This window comes from Nothobranchius furzeri, chromosome 11 (genome assembly GCF_043380555.1).
Source record: "Nothobranchius furzeri strain GRZ-AD chromosome 11, NfurGRZ-RIMD1, whole genome shotgun sequence".
Classification (NCBI taxonomy): Eukaryota; Metazoa; Chordata; class Actinopteri; order Cyprinodontiformes; family Nothobranchiidae; genus Nothobranchius; species Nothobranchius furzeri.
The window spans coordinates 49,905,569-49,930,330 of NC_091751.1; the positions used below are offsets into that span (position 1 = coordinate 49,905,569).

Here is a 24,762-nt window from a genome sequence, read left to right on the forward strand (position 1 = left end):
AGGGGATGCAGTCTAAGAGTGTTTTGTTCAGATATCTGTCTATAATGAATCTTAAATTGTTAGTATGGTTTTATTATCTAAGAGCAGCAATTTCCTAATGTTGTGATTCCTCGCACATGTGACAATAAAATCCTTCTGATTCTAAAATTAATTTGACCCCAGTGGCAGTTAAAATGAAACGTTCATTTTATATTTCTGTCATTTATAGCAAGTCATTTATAGTAAATGTGATTTTTTTCTTTTAAAGTTCAACATGACTTTCCCAGTGGCTATTATTAGATGGTGCTTAGGTATTATGGAGTCAGTATCAAATAACGATGCATTAATCAGAGATAATTAAAACAACAGTTTTTCCTTCTTTTCTTTCGTTAAATATGCTTAACTTAATGGCTTTTTATTTTAGTTCTCACTGAGTTAAATATTATCTTGCCTTTATTTGTTGAAGCTCCAAAATAACATTTTCCGCATCCAGCAGTTCATATTTTGCCCTCTAGGTGTCAGCCAAGAGCGCACCTGTTGTTGCGGTCTAAACAGAACACTGACTCACTGAGCCTAGTATCGGCGTTAGCTTCTGCAATATTCTAGCCACCCCAGGCTCGGGGTTTTGTCCTTCATTTGTTTGCAAGCTTCATCAAGGCTCGTTTCACTCACAGAACATGCAGAAATATGAAAAGCTTGAAAAAATCGGAGAGGGTGAGTTTATTTGGGGCAATATTAGCTTGCTGAAGTAAACGCTAACATAGCATCAATGCTAGCTCAGGGCTTGCTGAATTAGACTTGTGTATATGCTATATATTTTGTTATTCATATGCATAGTACTTAAATTTAATGCAAATCTGCGTGAGTTTGCTTTATAAACGTAAGCCGATTCCTATAAATTTCACGGTGCCAGTAACAGGCTAGTGGTGGGTATGTAAATAAATAGCTAACTAGCTGCTTTGGCATTCATCCGGTTTGTGACAACTGGACATTATTTATTTTGTAGGTACATATGGGACCGTCTTCAAGGCAAAAAATAGAGAAACCCACGAAATAGTGGCGTTGAAACGGGTCAGGCTGGACGACGACGACGAGGTTGGTATACTAAAATATAGATAGACGCTAATGTTTAGCTTGCTAGTGCTAACCCAGATAGGTGTTTTTCAGGGAGTGCCAAGTTCAGCTTTGAGAGAAATATGTCTTCTTAAGGAATTAAAGCATAAGAACATCGTCAGGTCTGTTTACCCAGAGGAGTTAAAAAGCAGCATTAAAATAATAACTTGATGCCAAAATGAATCATCTGATTGTTTTTCTCTCCAGACTACATGATGTGCTGCACAGTGACAAGAAGTTAACCTTGGTTTTTGAATATTGTGATCAGGTTAGTTACTAGTTTTCCAAATATTCCCCCTCCTTTTAATATAGACATTATGTTGCTAAAGTGTGTTTTCTTGTCCAATATAGGACTTGAAGAAGTATTTTGACAGCTGTAATGGCGATCTAGATCCAGAAACTGTAAAGGTGACATGAGACATGACACCTGGTTGCCTTGATAGTTACAGGTTAAATTGATTGTTACTAAATTTAACTTCTATTCTTGAATTCCCTCTGCAGTCGTTCATGTACCAACTGCTGAAAGGCCTTGCTTTCTGTCACAGTCGAAATGTTCTTCATAGAGATCTGAAGCCCCAGAATCTCCTCATCAACAGAGTAAGTATCAAATCAGGAATTATGCTCTTTTTGTTACGCAATGCTGAATTCAATGTTCATTAAAGAACCACAGCTAAATGCTGTGCTGGTGGTGGGATTAATAAAGAAATGTATAAATTGTTTCTTCATCTGTAGAACGGAGAACTGAAGCTAGCTGATTTTGGGTTGGCTCGAGCCTTCGGCATTCCTGTCAGATGTTACTCAGCAGAGGTAAGTTGGACATTAGAATTTTTTTTTTAAAAGTAGGGGAAATTTCTGAATCTGTTGCAAGAGAGAAGCCAAGATGATTTTATTTGCAATTTTTTATACAAGTGAGATTTAAAATCTAGAAATTAACTAAAATGTAGTACACATAGAAATATGTGTGGGTTGCTTTCACACTATGTTTGACATTAAACTGAGCAACAAAGACAGATCTGTGTCCCTCTGTGTGCATATAAATGTTAAGTGGGTTGTTCAGAGGGACGTGAAATTTTAGAAATTTGTTTATTATCTGAAAAAATGATAAGACTGACCTCAGGACCAAGCTTTTATGTATGAAAGGCTCAACCAGAGTGACACTACAATGTAGAAATGTGGCAAACTGAAAACTTAAAACACTGAGAGTTTGAAATTAGGTCATTTATAAGATTGTTTTATTTCAGAAAACAAAAAGATCATACCTCTGTTTGACAAAATGTGACAAATTATTTTTATATGCAACATTTACAAAGAGTTGGGAAGTTTTTCTTGTGTTCAATCAAGTCTAGCTGAGATTCCTGCATATTTATGGAGGTTGGAGGTTTTTTATGGAACTGGAATTGAGACAATATGTAACTTGTACCCAGCTTTGTAACCTGTAACATGTTTTGTAACTGTAACTTTTATTTTGTAACTTGCAGAAAACAATCAATGTACAAATTTCAAATTACAACTTTCAACACACAAATCTCAGTCTACAAGTACAAAACATTTTGTCCAAATTCTAGCTTCCTTCCCAAAGAACCAATGACAGGCTTTGTCTGACCAGCCAATCATGAGTCTTGGATTCCTTTTCAAATAAAATTCCTGTTTCCTGCAAGCTAGAATTGTTCCTAAATGTTTTGTATTTGTAGACTTGAGTTTTGTAACTAGACTGAGATTTGTGTGTTGAAAGTTGTAATTTGAAATTTGTACATTGTTTTCTGCAAGTTGCAAAATGAAAGTTTCATGGTATGTACCGAAGTTAAGCCGGGCGTACACTGTGCGACTTTTTCACTTTTTTGAGCCGATTTTCCAGTCGTGCGAGAATCCACGACATCGGGGCGAGTTTTGCGCCGAGCGGTCGTGTAGTGTGCAGGGGGTTACGAGAGGCGATTAACACCACGTGACCAGCCGCCGATCAGCAGTCGTGAGGTCGCAGGGACTTCTGGTGTGTTTAATATTTTGCTCATCCCTCGTGAGGGTATCGCACTGTTGAAGCAGCGCTGCGAGCAGCTGCGAGCAGCTACGATCCAAAAAAGTATCAGAACCGCTCACGGCGCATGCGCGCGCAATCCTGCATCAACGCCGGCCGGTCGCTCGCTATTTCCCTAATAACACACGCTGTTCGTTTTTGTTTCTACACGTTTTTTTTACTCACAAAGATTGTCAAGAAAGCGTGTTTGTCGTGTTCATGTCAAATTAAACTGATCACAAAACACAGATTCACTTTCTTTATTTCATTTTCCTCATTCAACCCCCATAAGTCTCTGTGTGTCCTCCTGCAGCACTCCCGAAGGACAACAGGCAAGACAAAAAAGTCTGACGTGTTGAGTAAAAACTGCTATTTTTAGCACATTTTTAGGGCCGACGTGTTGCTACCAGACGTACAGTGTGAGCAGTCAGATCGCATGCGAGAACTGGGTCGTACAGTGTGAGCACACGACTCGTGAGATCTGCTCTGCGAGGAAGTCGTACAGTTTGAGCTGAAGCTGAACGCTGCGAGTGAAAAAGTCGCACAGTGTACCCCCGGCTTTACATGTTACAAAATGAAAATTACATTCTACAACGTCATAGTTACAAAACATATTACAAGTTACAAAACTAAGTACAAGTTTAATGTAATATTGTCCCAGTCCTAGTTCCATAGTTTTTTATATGTTGGGACCGGGACTTCTTTACTCATTATTTATCCTATTTCTTCAAACCTTTTAGCAAAACTTCTAAAGAATTCTTCTGCAGCTTGAAGTTAAACACCAAAAGTTACTTCTGTCAGTTTTAAACAAACTCGGTAGTATAAACAAGCACAGCTGTTTCAGGAGAAATCTTGCACCTTCTGTGAAGCTTTTTGTTTTTCTACAGGGTGTTCCTTTACCTCAGTGACACGTTCAGTTCATTCATGTACAAAATGCTGTTTCAGTAACAGGTGGCCACATCATTAACATCAGCATCGCTGTGAGAACTTTTGATCCTTTGTTGCTGAAAACCAGCCAGCCCACACACTGTTCTGTTAATGCATCATAATTTGGACTTCTACTGCACTTCAGGTGACAGTGTTTTCCAAAACTTGGAGGAATAAATGTAAAATAGCCGGCAATGCAGCAATTTGGTCAAATGCACCAACGCTTGAGTTAAAATGGAGGTGGGTGTAGGTTAACGGTGCTGCGGGAACTTCAAGTTGGATTCACCTCAAAAAGCACCAAAACACTGGGCTGTTGTAATGCTGCTAACGTCTCTGCAGGTGGTGACGTTGTGGTATCGACCTCCAGATGTCTTATTTGGCGCTAAACTTTATTCTACCTCCATCGACATGTGGTCAGCCGGGTGCATATTTGCAGGTTTGTTATTTTTTTCCACTTGTGAATGTGAAAGGTAAAGTTTTTATAAGTCATTATTTGTGTGTAAATGGTTAAATATTCATATTTTATCTACTTTAGTAATTTGATTACTATTAGCTAATAATTACAACTGCAGTTTTATCTCATGCAATTCTTTTACTTTGTACAAAATAAAATCCAGATGTATAAGAATGCATGGGAAGTTCAGGTGCAGTAAGCACAGTGGCTTTTTAGCTGATGAGGAGAATTTATTTAGCCAAATATGTATTTTAAGTTTCAGCTCAATTACTCTCAACAGTAGCTGAAGGATTATTTATGCCTGCTTAAGTGAAATCAGTGACACCGTTGATGCTTTAAATTATGCTAACTTATGCTTCCTCACGTCCTCTTGTGAATCAGAAATCATTTCCTCCTCCTCCATCACTCAGGAAAGGGAAATCTCCTCTTGTAATCACCCCAAGGGGATGAGAGGATTCTGAAGAGTAGTTATTCAAAGTTGTGACCTTCCTCACACCTGTCCCTCGTGCCTTCTCTCAAAGTAATTGTTGGGAATATTTTAGATATTAGATATCTTCCCACACAGGAGACTACAACTGTTTCCTCGGTAGAAATGGAGCAGTCCTGATGGTGGTTGTCACTGGTCCTGCTTCTGCTGTGTGTGCGCATTCAGTTTCACTTTTGTTTTTGTCCGTGCCCGTGCTATTGTCTTGATTTTTAATAGGTAGCCGCCACCTGGTGGCGTTAACCACGGTTAATAGTCAAACTGGTTAATCCTGCCACAGCCTCCAATGTAGACCGCACCAATGTTCACTCTTTGTCCAGTTCATGCTTTCTTTGCTTTGCCTCTCTTTTTACTTCCAGGCACCACCATGATGCAAACAAAAAACTCTTCTTTTTACACTTTTTTTTAACTAATGATCAACAAACTAAAAAGAGCTACCTGGTAGCCTTTTTATTAGCTACCAGCATAGTAAACACCCCAACTGTTGCTGCACCTCTCACTTGTCCTTTCCTGAACCACAAAGTTGCTTGGTGCAGTTTCTGGCCAGAAGAGAGCTGCAGAGTGCTGTCACATGTGAAGCTGCTCAACTTCGGGTTCAAGAACCACTGAAACCAGCTTGAAAGCATTACCTTAAACTGTTAAACTCTTTAGTGTTTCTTTAAAGAGCAAGTCACCCTCCCACCAGAGTCTCACTCCACCTACACTTCCTGTTTGAAACCAAAAGGAGGTGTCGCCTGGTGGACCAAGAGAGCGGTGCTGAGGCATTGATTAGGGAACACTTGTTCAAGTGTTGCATTTAAAAAAATCCGATGTTTTGTTGTTTTGCTCTAGAGCTGGCTAATGCTGGACGGCCATTATTCCCTGGCAATGACGTGGACGACCAGCTGAAAAGAATCTTCAGATATCCTTTGCCAGTAAATCTGTCCATCTGTTACCAAGAGTAGACTTCTGTTTTTATTATTATTCCTGTAAACATTTAGTCTTTAACCACTGCCTACATTGTTGGGAACACCCACCGAGGAACAGTGGCCGACTATGACGAAGCTTCCTGATTACAAGGTAAATTTAGTGGCTGATTTTCTCTTGACAGCAGCCTTGGACGTTGGTTCCAACACAAGATTTTTGGACCTTTTTTCCAATAAAGACACTGCTACTCTTGTATTCTTCCACCAGCCATATCCCATGTATCCAGCCACCACATCACTGGTGAACGTGGTTCCCAAGCTAAGCAGCACAGGACGAGATCTACTGCAGGTACTTCAACATTTCTATTTATAAAAAAATAATTCAATGCATGACTGTTGTCAGCTTTTATGCTTTGCACAGATTGTTGCTCATTAAAACCTTTCCCTTGATCTGATCCAGAACCTGTTGAAATGTAATCCTGTCCAGAGGATTTCAGCGGAAGAGGCCTTGCAGCACCCTTACTTTGCTGATTTCTGCCCACCCTAAACACTAAATTGCTCCTTACTGAGGATCAGAGACACAGGAACCAATAATCCATCACTCGTTTTATCATTAGAACCACCTCTCAAACCCCTCACTGGTACTTGAGCAGTTCGTTCTTTTGTGCCTGTGTGTGAAACAAAGCCCCGGTGGCTCTGCTGTGTTTTAGGGCCTTCTAAGTTAAATGCCTGTGTAATTTGGTCCAAACACACCTCAGCCAGTTAGCACCAACATGAGCAGATGTTGCATTGAATAAATTTTTTTTTATATATTCCTAGAATTGTTTATTTCCTGCTATTTTGCCTGTTTTAATAGTGTTTTATTATCAGAATTTTAATTTATTAAGTTTTAACTGGGATTTGTCCTAATCGATACTCATTTAACTTGTTTAATTATCTCAGATGCTTGAGAATCAAAGTGCTTGTATATAACGCATCAATTACTCACTCAGCCTTTGTAAAAGAGTCAGTAGTATCCCTAAGGAAGTAGCTTAAACCGACTGAATCTGCAGAGATGTGTACAGACATTTTAATCCCCTTAACAAATATTTATACTAGCAGGAATGGGAAAATGTGAAAGTAAATGAGCTCAGACAGCGACTGAAATCCTGTGACTCTGGACAAATAATGTAAAGATGGCAGTAGATGTGAAGTCTTTTATGAGATTTTTTGCACACACTGATTTTATTATTATTGTACCCACTTGGGTACTTGACACAGACCAAACAGACAGCTCAGTTCTGCATTAACGTGTCCGGACAGTCCCCAAATCACGTCACACAACCTTTGATCAGAGCTGGATCAGTCCCTCGTTCTCTCTCTGAACTTCCACATACAACATCTATGTGCAGTAAAGATGCACCAAACCTGATCTTTAAGTAGTTTTGTGTATATATACAAATCTATAGCGTCAGCCATTTATTATGACCATGTTTAAATCTGTAAGTCACAAGATCCGTGTATATTTATCTAAATTTTTGGAGCTTGTTTGTTAGTGGTAAGTTGCCAAAAGCTACAAAAGGCCATGCTCGTCTACAACGCGACTCATTTATCTCATCAGAGGTTTAAATGCTTATGGACATTCACTAATTGTGTCTATTTCTAGATTGCAAAATAATAGAAACTAATTTAGTTCTTTCTTAGTTATTTCATGCAATTTATCTGTTTTTCCTATTTCCACCAGTAGTGTTCATTAACTTTACACTTCTTCAAAAAATTACAGCCATCAATAAATAGAATAGTGACATTTTATGGCTCTTTTATATTTATTATGGTTTATATATTTTGGGGGGTAGAAATGCAAATAAAATGACAAGAATCAGTTTCACATTTTTTATGATTGTTTTCACCAGTATCAGTTTCCATTTGTAACATGTTATAACAGCTGTTTGTTTCATCTCCATGGTTACTGCTGCTGTATGAAGCCAACAGCATGAGTGTTGTCTAACGCATCTGTCTCACTAAACCGTTTTTCCATTTAATTATGTGAGACAATGAATGCATGTATTTATTAAGAATGGAGTGTTTTTATTCTTATTTATGAAATGTACCAAACATTTTTCTATTGTACAGAAACATTCTCTGTAGAAAAGTTGTTTTATTGCCTCTTTTTAGATTTTGTTTTACAGCTTTTTCAAACTTAAATGAAGGGTTGGTTTTGCACTTTGACCTCTGTTTTGGCTAGAACCTGGGAGAAACATTGTGACTGTATGTTTAAGCCACTAAGACACAGTAAAATCTGCACAAATATATCTTTTCAATTATATGTGAAATTATTTGCAGGATTTTTAATGCAGATTTTCTATTTTTGTTGGTTTGATCAACACAAAATGTGGATTAGTAATTAAATATAGACAGTTCAGTAATGGAAAGTTTTCCTAATTAGTACAATTTTGAAAGTTTCACATCATTCTAGGTCTTTTGGAATTTATAATTTGTATTTGACTTTTGTATCTGATAAGATTATTGAGCAGAAAACACTTATTTATTTTTCAAATATGATTGGTCACTATGAAAGTAACATGCAGGCTGAATGTGAAAATAGTCATTTACCCCTATTTCCTGCATTAGCTGCTGATAGTCAGGCAAACATGCGATTACAAAAGCCAGTCAGATCTCCGTCACCCTGAAAATTAGCATTCATGGACTCACCCATCTTGGTTTGCAATAGGCCCAATCCCAATACTCGCACTGCGCCCTACATCTTCTGTGAAGTGCTTTTGGAGGAAGTGTGCAGCAAGGCTTTGAGTGCATGGTACACGAGTGTCCAAATAATTGCCAAATTGGGACAAAAAGCATTGCATCATTGACCACTATGCATGCTGGGATGCTGGTAGCAGTGCTACATAATAAATAAATAAAACTTAACAACCAAAGAGTTGTTTGAAAGAAATTTATATTCATTGCTGCTTTGTCCAAAAAATTCAGAGCATCAATTGTCCTAAAATTAACTACTTTCATTTGAAAATACATATTTTCAAAAAAGGCACTTGAGCCTTTTCTCCCGCAGCAATGGATTGTGGGTAATAGCCTTCAGTCAAGTCTGCATTGATGCAGACGTGGGATAAGTGCAGATTAAGGGTGCAAAAGGGGCGTGACCAACTTCCACACTCTGGCCAGGACTGCTCAATTGAAGGGTGCAAGTGTGGAAGTGCGAGTGTTAGGATTGGACCTCAGTGTGTTGTCTTCCCTCCTCCCTCTGGCCAATAAACGGCAGCAAAATGCATCCCCCCACCCCAACCCTGGCTGGAGAGATTTCCAGGGTAAACACTTTATAGCCGAGACAGCCGGTCCGTAATCCCGTGTTAAATCCTCAATGCAGTTTAGACTTATAAATGACGACGTGGTTATGTGTGTTATAACTATTTAATTTACAGTTCAGAGTTAAAATCACATATCTACAATAAAATGCACAGAGCATGTTAAGCCAGATGAAGCAACTCCAGTTTTCCAGATGCGTGTGTGTGTGCGTGCGTGTGTTGGGGAAAATCCTGTAGTTACCTGTAAGAATCGGTCTTAAAGGCACATTTTAGTTCTCTTTTTGAGCTGCACTGCATTTAAACACCCCATGCTTAAAACACCAGGAACACATTTGTCTTTCAGTGAAAGCTGGTTATAGAGGAAGTAGAGAAAACCAGTTAGATTCATCTGACTCCAGAAATACAGTTAGACAATACAAAGTAAATAGCATAGCTATTTTTACATAATTATACTTTAGATAATAGGAGTACATAATGTTCATGCAAATGGGGTGATGTGCTGTAAAATATTAGCATAGAATAGTTCAGATTGAAGTTTTAGGTGATGTGTAGAATACACTGCACAAAATTAAATGTTTAATTTACTTAAAGAGCAAGTCACCCCCAAATCAACTTTTTTGCTGATACACTATATAAATGAGTGTCTAACCGAGCTGTAGACACGTGTAGTCAATAATTTGGTGAGTTAGTGCATCTTAGTTAAAATTTAAATATTCTGCCTAAAACTGTCAGTGTTGCACCCTATTCAGGTAAAACTCTGCACTGCATTTGAATTTTAATCTGCCATCGCTATTGGCTAAGAGGTACCCTATGACATTAGCTGGTATCATATGATGTCATAATGTTGTTATGAGCCTGTGTGTATTTGCTGGCAGCTCTGTCCTCTCGGTCTGCCAGGCAACAGCATTTGTTGCGTTCTTTCCAACACGAAGTGGGAGTAAGACTATGGTAGGGGGTGACTTGCTCTTTAACCAACTTATCTCAACTGGTTCCACTAAACCTAATTGCTTATGTGAATATTAATATACATTGTTATACATTATGTTAAAAGTCAATGTATATTACTCTACATTTAAGCAACTAAGTTTGGAAGGTCCAGTTAACATAACTTGGTTAAGTCAATTCAACTTTTCATTTTTGGGAGTGTACTTCTCAGCTGCAGCTTTGCAGTAAAGATCAGTGGTTACTTCCGCCAGCTCAGGTACACTCTGCTGTACTTTTACTTGTAGTAAGGCAAGGGAGTTTGGGGGGACAAAGATACAGACCTGGGACATTCTCACATTCAGTATTTCCACAGTTTTCAGTAATGTCGGAGCACTTTCCTGCTCGCCACACTTGAGTCGGTTCAGTAACAGCATCATAGCGTAACATGAATTGGCACCTTAACTCAGATGATGATGGTTTTTATACAATGGTCGCATCACTGTGGCTGTCAGTAGCTGTTCATTCTACATCCATCAATCTGTTTAAAACTGGAGTCCTTTTATTTTATAAATACATCTTAATACAGCACTATCTGATTTAATGCATTTATTGCTCGCAACACAATATATATGCTTTCTGCTTCCTGAAATGTAAAATGTTTCGTCTCTTAAGATGGTCTCTGGCTCAGCTTTTATTTCCTGCTGTTCTGTGGACACGTCAACAGTGTTAATAACTAGAGCCACAAATTAAAAGGCAGTCAGAACCAGTGGCTTTCACTGGATGGCTGATCTCCAAGGGTTTGTGCTTCACATCAACAGTCATCTAACACACAGATAACATCGTAATAAAGCTACAGAGTTATGAACAGCACTTGGTTTTTACCAAAAATAAGCAACATCACATTAAAAAGAAAAAAAAATGTCTGTCTTTTTAACGGAAAGTGTCCACAAAGACTCCAACAAGAGAGGAAGTAGACTAATACGTATTTGAGTATGATGGGTAAATATAGTTTATTATACTTAATCAGTTATACATAACAAAATTCTATTTGTGACATGTTCTGGTATAATGATAACTGTATACAGTGCTTAAAGTTTACATTCCATTTCTCATATAAATCAACCAAAGTGACGAGGGCTGAGGTTTGGATGTTTTGAGGCAAATTCTCATTCATCTAACAGTCTTTTCTGCTGTCGTTCACGTTCTGTCCAGAATGAAGTCCAGACTTTTTGATGCCAACGTACAAACGAAGAAACACATTTTCTATTTATTCATGTGTATATAAATATCTATATTAATAAGTGTGTTTTTCTTTAATGGCATTTAATTGACGGTATTTACAAGTTTCTACCTAGTTTAGGAATGTCACCAGCCTTTCTGAAGCTCTACTTTGAGAATAGATTATGATCACAGGGGTTTGTGCTGATGAATACTTTTAAGACACTGATGTTCAAAAAGCAGCAGGCTAAACAACGACAAGGTCAATTCAGACAATTTAAATAAAATGTTTTAGAGGTTTGCACATTGAATGCTGACTTCTTAGGCAATAGATGCTATTTCTTCAGGTTATATGAACATAAATCTTTATCGTCCACCTCTCCAGGAGACTCAGTGTTTATCATTTATTGAGTTTTAAACCATCTGGGAGATGAAAAAAAAACCAACCTGGAAGACCTTTTGGTCCTCTTGCAGTTTCATAAAATTCAAAAAGCATTTTCTTGCATTATCCCTTTTCATGGACGTAATTTTCACTTTAGAAGTGGGGGGGGGACACGGGGGGGGGGGGGGATCTTTACAGAATGTTCTAATGGGAAACAGGCTTCAACACAAATGGTTGTTTGCTGCTTGGTCCTAGAGCTCAACCAGTGCAGATTTAATATAAAGTAATATTGTTTTTGGATGGTAAAAAGTGCAGGGGTCAAAACTTGACTTTGGAAAAAGTGGGGGGGGGGGGCATGCCCCCCCCCCAATTACGTTTTCTACAGTTGCACACAGCTGTTTCATTTGCTTTCAGGAAATATTAATTCTGCACAAGGACAGACTATGACAGACATCTATCCATGTAAAACAGGTCTGATATGCTTGAGATTGTCTACTTGCCAGCTGAGTTTTGGCAATTAATTTTCTTTCACCTTTTGTTTTAACTCCAACTTTCCTTTATGTTACTTTTCCTTTCAGGCTTGAGTAAAATAACTGAACTGATATTAAACCATATAGCAACAGCAGGTATTTTAGTTGTGCTTAATCACACACGATTAGAGATCGATCTTGAGTTCCCTTTGGCTCATCTGTGATCAGGATGAGCCTAACTGGTGGTGGAGAATAGACATAATATTTGACAGATAACAATAACATTTATTAAATATGTAGAAAGCATTCAAAGTGAAACCCTAATAAAAAACAAAGATGTGCTATATAGTAGCGTATGTTGAAAACAATTTCTCCCATTAGAGACTGATTTAGATTTATCTTTTTTTGCTACCATACTGTCTCCATCCTATTATTCTGGGTCCTTTTGTTTTTAAATTTCATAGAACAGGGAATGATATGTTGCTTTTTGAGATCGTTTAGCCCAATTCATGTTGTTAGTTAGGTTTTATGTAAAGAGCAAGTCACCCCAAATGAACTTTTTTGTCGATAAACTAAATGAGTGTCTAATCGTGCTGTAGACACATGTAGTCAGTAATTTGGCACTTTAGTGCATCTTGGTTCAAATGTAACGTTTCTACCCAAAACTGTCAGTGATGCGCCCTCTTCTGGTATTTAAAACTGTCACCACTATTGGATAAGAGGTACACTATGATGTTAGCTGTTACATTATGATGTCACAATGTCGTTGTGAACCTGTGTTTGTTGGCGGCTCTGCCCTCTCGGTCTGCCAGGCAACAACATTTGTAGCATTTTTCATACATGAAGTGGGAGGGGAGTAATACTCTGCTAGGGGGTGACCTGCTCTTTAACCCTCCCACTGTCCTATAGGGTGTGACCCCGCGAGGAAAGTTGACCATTGAGCAGGACTGATGGTTTATCCCTTGAGGTCCACGTGAGGTGCTCACTCCTCACCCCTGCCACGTGGACCTCAAGGGATTAACCATCAACTCTGCTCAATGGTCAACTTTCCTTGCGGGGTCACACCCATTAGGGCAGTGGGAGGATTAAGTGATTCTTATTTTCTACATTCATGAATCCAAGATGTGGATGATGAAATTTAACCTAACTTTCTGAATTGAAAAGTTAAAGGTACAATGTGTAATAACAGTCTAATGTCTTAATTATGTTGGAAGGAAAGTTACATTGAACCATTTCTTTCTCAGCCGACCGGGTACTGTTAATTTTTCTCCTTCAAAACAGCTAAAGAGGGACGTCTGCTAACCCGTGAGGTTGTCGAATCTGCAGTGAGCTAAGGCCTGGAATGTACTTGCCTCACATAACGCACTGATTCGAAGTGTCGTTTGTGTGCGTCCACTGAAATTACTGCGACACGTTCACATTGAAATATACGGATAACTAGTAGGCGGAGTTGACTAAATGAGCGAGACAAACTCACCCTGGTCACTCTATCTCTGGTTTAGAGGTCTTTCATACCATCTACGATACTGCTGGTGTCCGTTTTTCTGCCGTAATCTCAAAATTAACCAGTTACTGATCACTTCTATTGACTCCATGTTTGTTTTGGTTGTACCCCACAAACCCAGGACTCTTTGCCTTATTTTATGACTAAACTAATCTTAGAAAAATATGCCATCTGATGCCAGTCTGAATCATCCCAGGACCTGTGTGTAACTAAGTGTAATGGTTGCATATGTACAAACTATTTCTTACTCTTTTTCTAAATGTGAAATAAGCACAGTTATCTAATTAATGAGACAATTCACAGTCTCTGTAGCAAAAGGCAACATTAGACACGAGTGTTTCAATTCAGATCTGTGAAGCTCTTTGTACCAACAATCAGCTCCTAAAGTAGAGCAGATTTTAAAAGAAAATGTAAATAAATATAGTCTGTTTGGGACTCCCGACATATGTAATATATTTTATTGGTTAGAGGCTGGAGAGTTTGGGTTTTTTGGATTGGTGAACAGCAGTGTGAGCAAAGTGCTATCACAAAACACAGTTCAGAGACCATTTTATTGGACACATTTATCCGATTGTTGGCTCTAAAGTTACTGCACAGAAAACAAATCTAAAAGAAAGCATAAATAAAATCAACATTGATGCCTTTGACATGGCAGTTTAACCTGAGTTTTGTTTGGGATGTGGTCTCTCTTTTTGTTGTTTAACGACAGTATTCTATTTCTATTCAGGCATTGCTAAGCCGTACTTATTCGGAGCCTAAACTCAACCCTTTAAAAAAAAATACACAAATTGTTTCACAGTTTGCCGTCAAGTCTCCAGATGAGCTCCAAACCCTGCATTAAGTTGTCAACATGCAAACTCCTCGAAGTTGCCTAAAGTCGGGTGACGAGGTAAGATGTTCGGCGTGAATCCGAGGCTATCCGAGTGACTCCGGAGGGTATCACAGGTGCTCTGCAAAACACAGGGGAGGGGAAGGACGAATTCAAACGGGTTAAGGGAAGAGAGATGCGGGAAGTGATGGAGGAAATAAAAGAGCCACGAGTGCACAGAACAAAAGGGGAGAAAATTCGGGAAAAAAACAGGTTAAATTGAAACATGAGGACATGATAATGAAACAAAAGTGATGAATAAGAGAAACAATAGTGATGAAAGAGAAGGCGATGAATGGATTCAGGGTGTTTAAAGTTCAAACACGAACGGTGAGAAGAGATATGGCATGGTGGGGTGAGATGAACAAAAAGGAGGGAAAAGAGAAAGAAAACAGCACATTTTAGCACATCTGGTTTATGCTCTAACAAATGATATTCTCATATATTTGGGAGTTTGAAACACCCACACACTACATGTCTGCATTTCCATCTGAATACAGAACTGCCAACTGATTAGATAACGTTAGATTTACGACGGCAAATAAATTAACATTCCGGCAGGAAAACAGCCTTTTGTATAAAATAAAACTCACTGCATGCAGACCTGCGATAACATCACAAAGTAATGCATATAGCAATGCTGTCGACACGGGCCATAAACGCATCACCTCTAAGTGACTGCACTGTAAGTGGAAAGCATAGTTCTATAATATAATATATCCATCCATCCATTTTCTGAACACGCTTGTCCACGTAGGGTCGTGGGGGGGCTGGCGCCTATGTCCAGCGGTCAATGGGCAATCAGGTGGGGTACACCCTGGACAGAGAGCCAATCAATCGCAGGGCAACACAGAGACACACAGGACAAACAATCATGCACACACACACACCTAAGGAAAATTCAGACAGACCAATTAACCTAACAGTCATGTTTTTGGACTGTGGGAGGAAGCCGGAGTACCCGGAGAGAACCCACGCATGCACAGGGAGAACATGCAAACTCCCTGCAGAAAGATCCCAGGCCGGGAAGCGAACCCAGGACTCACTCGCTGCAAGGCAACAGCTCTAACCACTGCATAGCCCATAATATAATATAATTTAATATAAATTTACTTTGCACTTAGACTTTTTTTCCAGTTTTATAGTGCAAAGAGTAAAAAGCTTAGAGAATCCAACGAATTCTTGTCTTTATCTGAGCCAATAGAACACAAACATCACGACTGGCCTATCCTGACACAGTGATTGATATTAAAATGCTCATCAGAGCTGTTAATCACCCCTTTTTTTACACACTACCAACCAGATCATGTATACCCACTGAGGAAACAACATATGAGATGGTCTGAAGTATGAATGAACGAGAGGGACAGCGGGGGAGGGATCATCTATTATCAAGGGGGTGTGCTACCTGGGGGCATGATTAGGCGTGACACCAGGGCTGGTTGGGTTCTCTGGAAACTCCTGGAATAGACATGATGAAAAGAAAGATGGGTGAGGGTGACTGAAATGAAATAAAGCACAACATAAGTGTTAGAAGCCTAATTCTTGAGGGAATGCTGTGGGATAAAGAAGAGGTTCTGTCCTCTTCAGTTTTAATATAAATTTAAAGTTTTTTTTTCTAAATAAGCAGGGTGAGTAAACACAGTTTGGTGTCAGACGTGATGACCAATAAAGAAAATTAAGAAACAGACTAATTACAGATAAATTGCGTAGTTCTAATGGACAATGGAGAATGGTGGCAATGCAAATGTTTGGACACCCATGATAAAAATTCCTGTTACAGTGGAAGGTTAAACGAGCAGAAAATGAACTGAAAAGGTTTTCATATCTGCGTTACGTTATTAAGAGAGTTTTATTTTTATTTTACTTTCTTATTAATGGGAAGTATGTCCCGGGTCTGAAAACTTCCAACACTTATTTAAAGGGGACACATTATGTTAAATTCTGCATCCTTTTGTGCTGCCTGTCCATTCATTTTTGTCAGCGTTTGGTTTTAGGAATTATGTGCCTAAAACAAGCCAATTCAAATTGTCCCTGTTTGTGATGTCACAAAAAGGAAAATGAGAAAAGAATCATCTCTCACGTGCAAGACAGAGCTGCTTCTGTAGGATCAGTGGCTCTACTCCAAACCCCCCCTAGATATCAAAAGCCCTTTTTACAGGACACACCATGCCGGAGTCGGGTCACGGGGGCAGTAGCTTAAGGCGAGGAGGCCCAGAATTCCCTCTCCCCAGCCACTTGGGCCAGCTCCTCCGGGGGAATCCCAAGGCGTTCCCTGGCCAGGTGAGAGACATAGTCCCTCCACGGTGTCCTGGGTCTACCTTTAGGTCTCCTCCCAGTTGGACATGCCCGGAAAACCTTACCAGGGAGGCGTTCAGGATGCATCCTGACCAGATGCCCGAGCCATCTCAACTGGCTCCTCTCGATGTGGAGGAGCAGCGGGTCTACTCCGAGCCCCTGCCAAATGACCGAGCTTCTCACCCTATCTCTAAGGAAGAGCCCAGCCACTCTTCAGAGAAAACTCATTTCGGCCGCTTGTATCCGTGATCTCGTTCTTTCGGTCAGTACCCAAAGCTCGTGACCATAGGTGAGGGTAGGAACGTAGATCGACCGGTAAATCAAGAGCTTCGCCTTCTGACTCAGCTCTCTCTTCACCACGACAGACCGGTACAAAGCCCGCATCTCTGCAGATGCAGCACCAATCTGCCTATTGATCTCATGCTGCAGTTTTCCCTCACTCGTGAACAAGACCCCGAGATACTTAAACTATTCCACTTGGGGCAGGACCTCATCCCTGACCCAGAGAAGGCATTCTACCCTTTTCCGAATCAAGACCATGGTCTCAGATTTAGAGGAACTGATTCTCATCCCAGCTGCTTCACACTCGGCTGCGAACTGCTCCAGCGAAAGCTGAATATCACGTTCTGATTAAGCCAACAGGACCACATCATCTGCAAAAAGCAGAGACCTGATCCTCAGGCCACCAAAACGGATGCCCTCCACACCTTGGCGGCACCTAGAAATCCTGTCCATAAAGGTTATGAACAGAATCGGTGACAAAGGGCAGCCTTGGCGGAGTCCAACTCTCACTAGGAACAAGCCCGTCTTACTGCCGGCAATGTGGACCAAGCTCTGACACCGGTCATTCAGAGACCTAACAGCCCGCATCAGAGGGCCTGGTACCCCATACTCCCGGAGTACCCCCCCACAGGGCCCCCCGAGGGACGCGGTCAAACGCCTTCTCCAAATCCACAAAACACATGTAGACTGGTTGGGCAAATTCCCACGCACCCGCCAGGATCCCCCTAAGGGTATAGAGCTGGTCCAGTGTTCCACGGCCAGGACGAAAACCACATTGCTCCTCCTGAATCTGAGGTTCAACAATCCGACGGACCCTCCTCTCCAGAACCCCTGAATAGACCTTACCAGGAAGGCTCTGGAGTGTGATCCCCCTGTAGTTGGAACACAGCCTGCGGTCCCCCTTTTAAAATAAGGGGACCACCACCCCGGTCTGCCAGTCCAGTGGGACTGCCCCCGATGTCCACGCGATATTGCAGAGCCGCGTCAGCCAACACAGCCCCACAACATCCAGAGCCTTAAGGAACTCCGGGCAGATCTCATCCACCCCTGGAGCCTTGCCACAAAGGAGCTTTTAACCACCTCAGTGACCTCAGCACCAGAGATTTGAGAGGCCAACCCAAAGTCCCCAGACTCTGCTTCCTCACTGGAAGACGTGTCACCTAATCTTTTATAAAACTGTCATGATTGTGCCACATTACCGCCATGGTCTGATCTTATAAACAACCTTTATCCTCCCCAGGGTGCCGCGGCTAATCCTGTTTTGCAAACGCTATGGTCCTGTAAAAACAGCTAATGCTTCTCAGTTAGTAGCACCCTCAGTGGTGGATGGGTGGGCATGATCAGCTCTAGCCCGTTTTTTTAAAGTGACAGAGCCCTGAAACGACTCATTCTGGAAGATACTGAAACTGCCAATGATAAAACAGCAAAAATTACTTGATGTGAGAGGGATTTTATGCAAAGATCTTCATGAACATATTTCATATTGACCATTAAATTAGTTGAATAAATGTAGAATTGTAAAAAGTAAAGTAGTTTAACCCTTTAACTGGCAGATCAACCAGGTGGACATTAGTTTTTCTATCAAATAAAAATGAATTCAATTCAAATAAAAACCTTAAAGAATGTTTAAGCATTATTAAAAAGGTTAAACACTATTAACATTAATTATTATTACAATAGAATTATTATTGCCCTTCACTGAATGGAGAGCAATCCTCTGATCTTGATATTGATGTAAATATGAGGATATTAATTGAAAAAGCACATTTAAGCAACCAGAGATAATAATATGAAGCCTTTTCTAGAAACAATGGGTGAAAATCCCACGATCAACAACTTACTGCTGATGACATTGCCGGACGCACTAAATGTTTAGGCTTCACCTTTTCTGATTGGGATTTTTTAAGAAGTAAAATGTAATTCTGTCTTAAATATTATTTAAGTGTTCGCGGATCATCAGTAACAGGACTTTCTGAATGGATAGACAAACCTTTTGCACGATGATGACGGACAGTTAAACAAGTACAGGAGGTAAATCTCTGGTAAGTGAACATTTGACATGAATGAAACAGAACAGTAAACCCAAAACTGAAAAAAATTTAAATAAAAAATAAACATGTGTGTGACCCATTTAATTAAAAAATTAATCCTTCTTTAAAAGGCTATTATTTTTTACAATCGTCCCACTGTAAATGACAATTTACATTTTCCACAATATTTTATTTTTATTGCCAGTGGCTTTGGAACTGGAGGCAATCAAGCATGCAACAGCAAAATGCCCACACAAACAAATGGGGAATAAATTGGAAAAATGAAGAAATATCTCCTTTTTTCCACCGTTTTGACACAAATTACACTGTTTGCATTTCTCCTAAACAATCAAGAATGATAGCTCACTCATTCATTCAGACATTTTCTAAACCTGCCAAATCTACTTTAGGACTGAAAAGTGTGGGTGCTGGAGCCAATCCCAGATTAGCACACACATTCTTATTGTAAAGGTAAATCACCAACTAACCTTAGACTGAGGGAGAAAACCCCAGCACATGCAGAATGACAACAAGCAAACTCCACACACAAAAGTCCTGATTGTGATTTAACCCAAAGACCTTTATACCGCTCCACAAAACCTCAAGGCACAAAAATGTCTTGTGCAACAGAAAACAAGTACAGATTCGTGTTCCTAGTTTGTGATTCTGCACCTTTGCTGAATGGATCATAAGCAGAAAGGAATTAATCTGACAATAGGAATAACAAAATCTATAAACATGAGTTTACAATGTGACTGCAAATGTTTTATTTCCAAATACCGACTTGAGTCATATCTCTGCTGCTATAATCTGATAATCTGCTGTACCCTGTTATGTTTTGGGTTTATTTCTGCTGCGTGTGCTGAACAGATGCCGACTGCTAACATTAAAAAGGTGCGTTTCTGCAATAAATCCCTTCTAACAGCCCCGTGGAAATCTTAAACAACCGTCAGAGGGAGGCGGAGGTGCCTTTGGATGCTGTGCGTCTTGGGCTTCCTGACAGGGTTGCGGAAGGCACTTTATAAATAAAGCTTTGATTGATTGATTGATTGAAATAACCGAGTTCAACAAGCTGCTGTGATTTAGGCTGAAACGTCTCACGTTTGTTTCATAAAATGAATCAGTTTTACTGCGTTAATGGTTTTAAAAAACTCGTGATTCTTCTTCTCTCTGGTGACTCTGTTCTGCATCTTTCTACCAGTGTCAGGGTGTGAAACAAAGGAGCAACAACAGATTTTAATGCTTTCATCAAAAGATTGGCTGACATTGAGAAAGCTACTCTGGGAACACCATAAAGGGATTCGAATGACGACATAAGGACTTTAACTTCTGAAAATGAGAGTACAATTAAAAAAATGTCATAGTTTGCCTGTGATTGAGGTCAAAGTGCAGAACATAATTGAACTTCTTTGTAATTAATCCATGAAACTTTCACAGTCAAATTGTTCATTTATCTGCTTTGGATGGGTGTAACTATTATTATGTTGCTTATATTACAAACAGAAAACCTGGGCTTTGTGTCATTTTCTAAAAAAAGAACTCGTTTTGACATAATAGCGATGTTGTGGCTTTGCTCGCTCTCTGATGCTGTCGGATAAAAGCATTCCAAGTCTAAGCAGGCTTCTTATTCATCTTCCTGAGCTCCTCATCATAATTTTATTCAGTCAGATGCATTCTGGGAGACTAAAATAATTACCAGATTGTCACTCTGACAACGCTGCGGTCGTTTCTTGCGCATGAAGTAACCCAGAACCTTATCCTTAAACACCTAAATGGAGAAAAACATTAAGAATTGGTTAACAAATCATCCAGATTACAGCTGAAGACATTTAACTTTATGGAACAGTTTATTATTTGCTTTGTCGCTGATGATGATGAGGTGCACTACACCTTGTGGATTGAGATATCACATTTTGACATTTTTTCCATAAGCCACTTTTTCCATGAGGGTTTTATATGAATAATGCCAGGTGATTTGTCTGGAGATTGCCTATCTCCAGCGGTCAATGGGCAATCAGGTGGGGTACACCCTGGACAAAGTGCCAGTCCATCGCAGGGCAACACAGAGACACAGAGCTAACAGTCATGCACACACACACACTCACACCTAAGGACAATTTAGACAGACCAATCAACCTAACAGTCATATTTTTGGACTGTGGGAGGAAGCCGGAGTACCCGGAGAGAACCCACGCATGCACAGGGAGAACATGCAAACTCCATGAAGAAAGATCCCAGGCCGGGAAGCAAACCCAGGACCTTCTTGCTGCAAGGCAACAGCTCTAACCACTGTGCAGCCCTGCTCTGCAACATGGATGTTTTATCTTCACAAATAACCAAGGGGGCAGTTAAGGCTGCTGGCTTTGGTCCCAACACGGAAGTGGCAAAATTGCAGTTCCACCCTCATCTGCTAGGGGCTGACACCAGAAGTGAGCAAATCCTCATTGACTCTCATGTTAAAAATGCCAACAGCTGGCTGGCTGACTGGGTACCGAAACTCGTAAGCTGATAGCTAGAAGAGGCTTTGGAGCTTTGCTGCTCCACTGTGGTAAAATATGGCAGGGAATAGAGGCAGAAGACTGTTTTCACGTTCAGCCTGTAGGTGAAACTAAGAGTGACCAAATACATTTAAAAAATAGCAAGTAAAAAACTGTTTCTCAGTGAACTTGGTCTTTTATGTACCGGTAATTGATCAGTATTGCATTATTACAATGTTATCTTGATTGCATGTTTTACTAGTACTATGAAACACTACTCTGCATGAATTCATCCAATTCTGATATCAAAACAAAAAAATAGAAATACATTTATGGGCTTCATTTGTCATGTTGTGCTGCATTTTTAACTCTCCACCTAAGAGTGCATCACAGTCAAGAGTATTAGCTGTTAAGAGTGCAGGTGTGAACAAATTCTCAATCACTCTTGAGGGTTTATGTGTAAAACTGGCACCAGCAGAAAAATCCTGAGCTCTATAACCCTAATCACTAAGCATAATTAGGATAATTGTTACAGATTACATAGACTTATAATGAAATTTAAAAGTACATAAAACATTTTCAACAGCTTTAGCCTCCATTTTTAAATAAAAACAAAATAAAGTATGTTCTTATTTGTTAAAAAAGGACAATAGCATTACCTCATATAGGTAGTCAAATATTTCTAGTATTGTCAGAACACTGGCTCCAATGAACAGCCCCATCTGGCCTCCAATGTCACCTACAGGACAAGAGAGATTAAAGATACAGGCAGGTACAGTAACTGAACAATGGTGACGCCATTCCCAGTGCTGTCACGGCTAATCTTTAAGCAAATCTGAACAGGATTCTCAAAAGTGTCCACGCAGGTTCAACTTCTCATCAGCACCAACCTCGCTGCCCTTTCAAGAGCATCAGATTATGAAATTATATTTTTCCTTTCTGCAAGTTCAGAGAGGAACCCTCAAAGTAGCGAACAAGGATCTGCTGAGTGCTGATACCAAAGTCATACATGTTTTTATCCCTCTTTCAAATTCAGTCAAATTCTTACCGAGAAGCCCTGCAATCTCATAGGCCTTCTTCTGCTCGATTTTCTCATAATTCAGAGCTTCAAAGAAGATGTCCAACACCAATATATTATCTCTGCAAAGAAGACAGACGAGAGCACAGCCAGCATGCATTACTTCCTGTGGAGCTAGAAACCCTAAAAGACAATTCACTTTCCTCTGGTCATTTTGTTTCATTATTGTTGCATTGAAGGTGAACGATGGAGACTCAGGTCAGTTCATCTACAGAAAAACAACTAAACAACTGACTGAAACTAATTCATACTTACCCAATATATTGCTCTGTTTTGTTGAATTTCTTAGCCAGATACTTAGCAGATGCCTTACTGGGGATCTTAACCATGGACAGCTCCTTGCCATAGCGAGTCATGTTGCAGGGGGTCTGACACACACAGTAATCGTTGTCTTTCTCTACCAAAAAGTCTGTGGATGATCAAAGTCGTTTAGAAATATTTCCAGGAGGAATAAAACAAACCTGCACACAGCGGCTCTCGGTTCAGTTTTAGCTAAAAATATCGCTACACGAAAGAGAAACGTACTCGCTGCCATCGTTCACTTTCCATGAAAGCAAATAATGACCGAAGCCCATAATAATAACACAGCAGAGAAAAATAAAACTGGTGGGATTTGTTTGAGGCCGGTGAAGCAGTCACATCAAAAATCTCCATAATGGAATTATAACACTATTTTTCAGCACTATCTGATCTCAAAGTCATTTCAAGCTGAAGCTAATAAAAGCACTATCTAATGCCTGGCAGTGCTGCTGAACTTCTGATTAAGTGTTGATAATTGTTTTAAAAAGTGTAAAATTTTAAGCCGAGCTCGAGAAAGTGTGTGTGGGCTCACCTAGAGCTGGGTCAGCGCACTCTTTATACTGCTCAGGTGTGCAAACTGTTGAAGTCCCTGTTTGAAAGGATTTCCAGAAGAGAATCAGCAGAGAATCAGCATGTAGGACAACAAGAAAGCTGCTTCTCATGAGTGTGAGTTCATACCCGGCATGTGAACCATCCTGCAGTTGCAGTTCTCCAGCAGGTAGCGAGTTTCACAGTCAATGCGGCACGCAGTGATGCTGTACGTGGAGAAGAATTCAGAGTCTATCGGAGTGGACTTGCAATCTCCCCAAGGCGGTGGGAGGTACTGAAGCTGAAAGAGCAAAACAGCATGTCTTCCCTCAGTATGTCAGCTTGCAAGGATTACACCTAACAAAAAGACAAAATGCAAAGCCCAGTGCAGCAGAAGTATAAAAAAGGACAAGCTGAAACAAACACACGCTCACAACAAATCATAAAACAGATGCTTTTACACAGAGACTAAAACGTGGCACAGCATGTCCAGTCAGAACAACATTATCGCTTATGTGTAGCAGCAAGCAGACGCCATGCAGAACATTACTGATGCAGGTCTAGTCCCTGGCAGGAAGCAGAGTACCATGGGAATGGAGACAGGCCTGGGAACAGGAACCTGGTAGATTCAGACAGGACACCACAACCAATGGACAATTTTTATGACTCATGCACCTTTAAAAGGTATCAAATGTTGATTTTCAAGTTGTATATTAAAACGTTCATGTGTTTACTTCAGAACAATCCGCTTTAGCCTCTTACATTCGATAAAAATGGTTAAATTATTTTGCTCATTCAAAAGATCATTAAAATATGACAAAAACTATGGAAAATTTAACTTAATTTGACACACAAACACTCAATGCCACCCTATTGGGTACACCTGTCCAACTGCTCATTATGCAAATTACTATTCAGCCAATCACATGGTGGCAACTGAGTGCATTTAGGCATGATGACATGGTCAAGATGATTCGCTGCAGTTCAAACTGAGCTTCAGAATGGGGAAGAACGGTGTTATAAGTGACTTTGAACGTGGCATGGTTGTTGATGCCAGACAGGCTGCTCTGAGCATTTCAGAAACTGATGATCTTCTGGGATTGTTGTGCACAACCATCTCTAGGGTTTACAGAGGATGGTCTGAAAAAGGGAAAACATCCAGTGAGCAGCAGTGCTGCGGGTGAAAATGCCTTGTGGATACCAGAGGTCAAAGGAGAATGGCCAGACTGGT

The 24,762-nt window shown here is 40.1% G+C and overlaps 2 protein-coding genes across 9 annotated transcripts in view; one reads left to right on the forward strand and one right to left on the reverse strand.

The window, feature by feature from the left end:
- Nucleotides 1–519: 519 nt before the first annotated feature.
- On the forward strand, nt 520–6,691 carry cdk5 (cyclin dependent kinase 5). Its single transcript, XM_070541660.1, has 12 exons — nt 520–693; nt 986–1,074; nt 1,147–1,214; nt 1,300–1,360; nt 1,444–1,500; nt 1,594–1,689; nt 1,825–1,899; nt 4,370–4,466; nt 5,800–5,869; nt 5,967–6,027; nt 6,142–6,222; nt 6,334–6,691. Exons 1-12 carry the CDS (start codon nt 657–659, stop codon nt 6,418–6,420), a joined length of 879 nt encoding a protein of 292 aa, XP_070397761.1. The 5' UTR covers nt 520–656; the 3' UTR covers nt 6,421–6,691.
- A 7,635-nt stretch (nt 6,692–14,326) lies between these two features.
- The window catches only part of asic1c (acid-sensing (proton-gated) ion channel 1c), a 186,918-nt gene continuing 176,482 nt past the window's right edge, over nt 14,327–24,762 (reverse strand). For 6 of the 8 annotated variants that reach the window (XM_054741124.2, XM_015956710.3, XM_015956709.3 and 3 more), the window contains exons 4-11: nt 23,682–23,832; nt 23,536–23,592; nt 22,959–23,112; nt 22,674–22,765; nt 22,285–22,364; nt 20,845–20,916; nt 15,947–15,999; nt 14,327–14,620 (exon numbers count right to left, since the gene is read on the reverse strand). In XM_054741124.2, the coding sequence (XP_054597099.1) occupies nt 14,542–14,620; nt 15,947–15,999; nt 20,845–20,916; nt 22,285–22,364; nt 22,674–22,765; nt 22,959–23,112; nt 23,536–23,592; nt 23,682–23,832 (738 nt within the window). In that variant the 3' untranslated portion in view covers nt 14,327–14,541. The remainder of the gene's footprint in view (nt 14,621–15,946; nt 16,000–20,844; nt 20,917–22,284; nt 22,365–22,673; nt 22,766–22,958; nt 23,113–23,535; nt 23,593–23,681; nt 23,833–24,762) is intronic. The other 2 variants (XM_015956707.3, XM_054741116.2) reach the window with 2 other exon arrangements.

Excerpts from the sequence above, each read along its gene's own strand:
- cdk5 (XM_070541660.1), top strand. The coding sequence starts at position 657 with ATGCAGAAATATGAAAAGCTTGAAAAAATCGGAGAGG. Across the intron at positions 1,361-1,443 it reads TTTTTGAATATTGTGATCAG|GACTTGAAGAAGTATTTTGA; the intron begins GTTAGTTACTAG and ends TGTCCAATATAG. Across the intron at positions 6,028-6,141 it reads CGAAGCTTCCTGATTACAAG|CCATATCCCATGTATCCAGC; the intron begins GTAAATTTAGTG and ends TTCTTCCACCAG.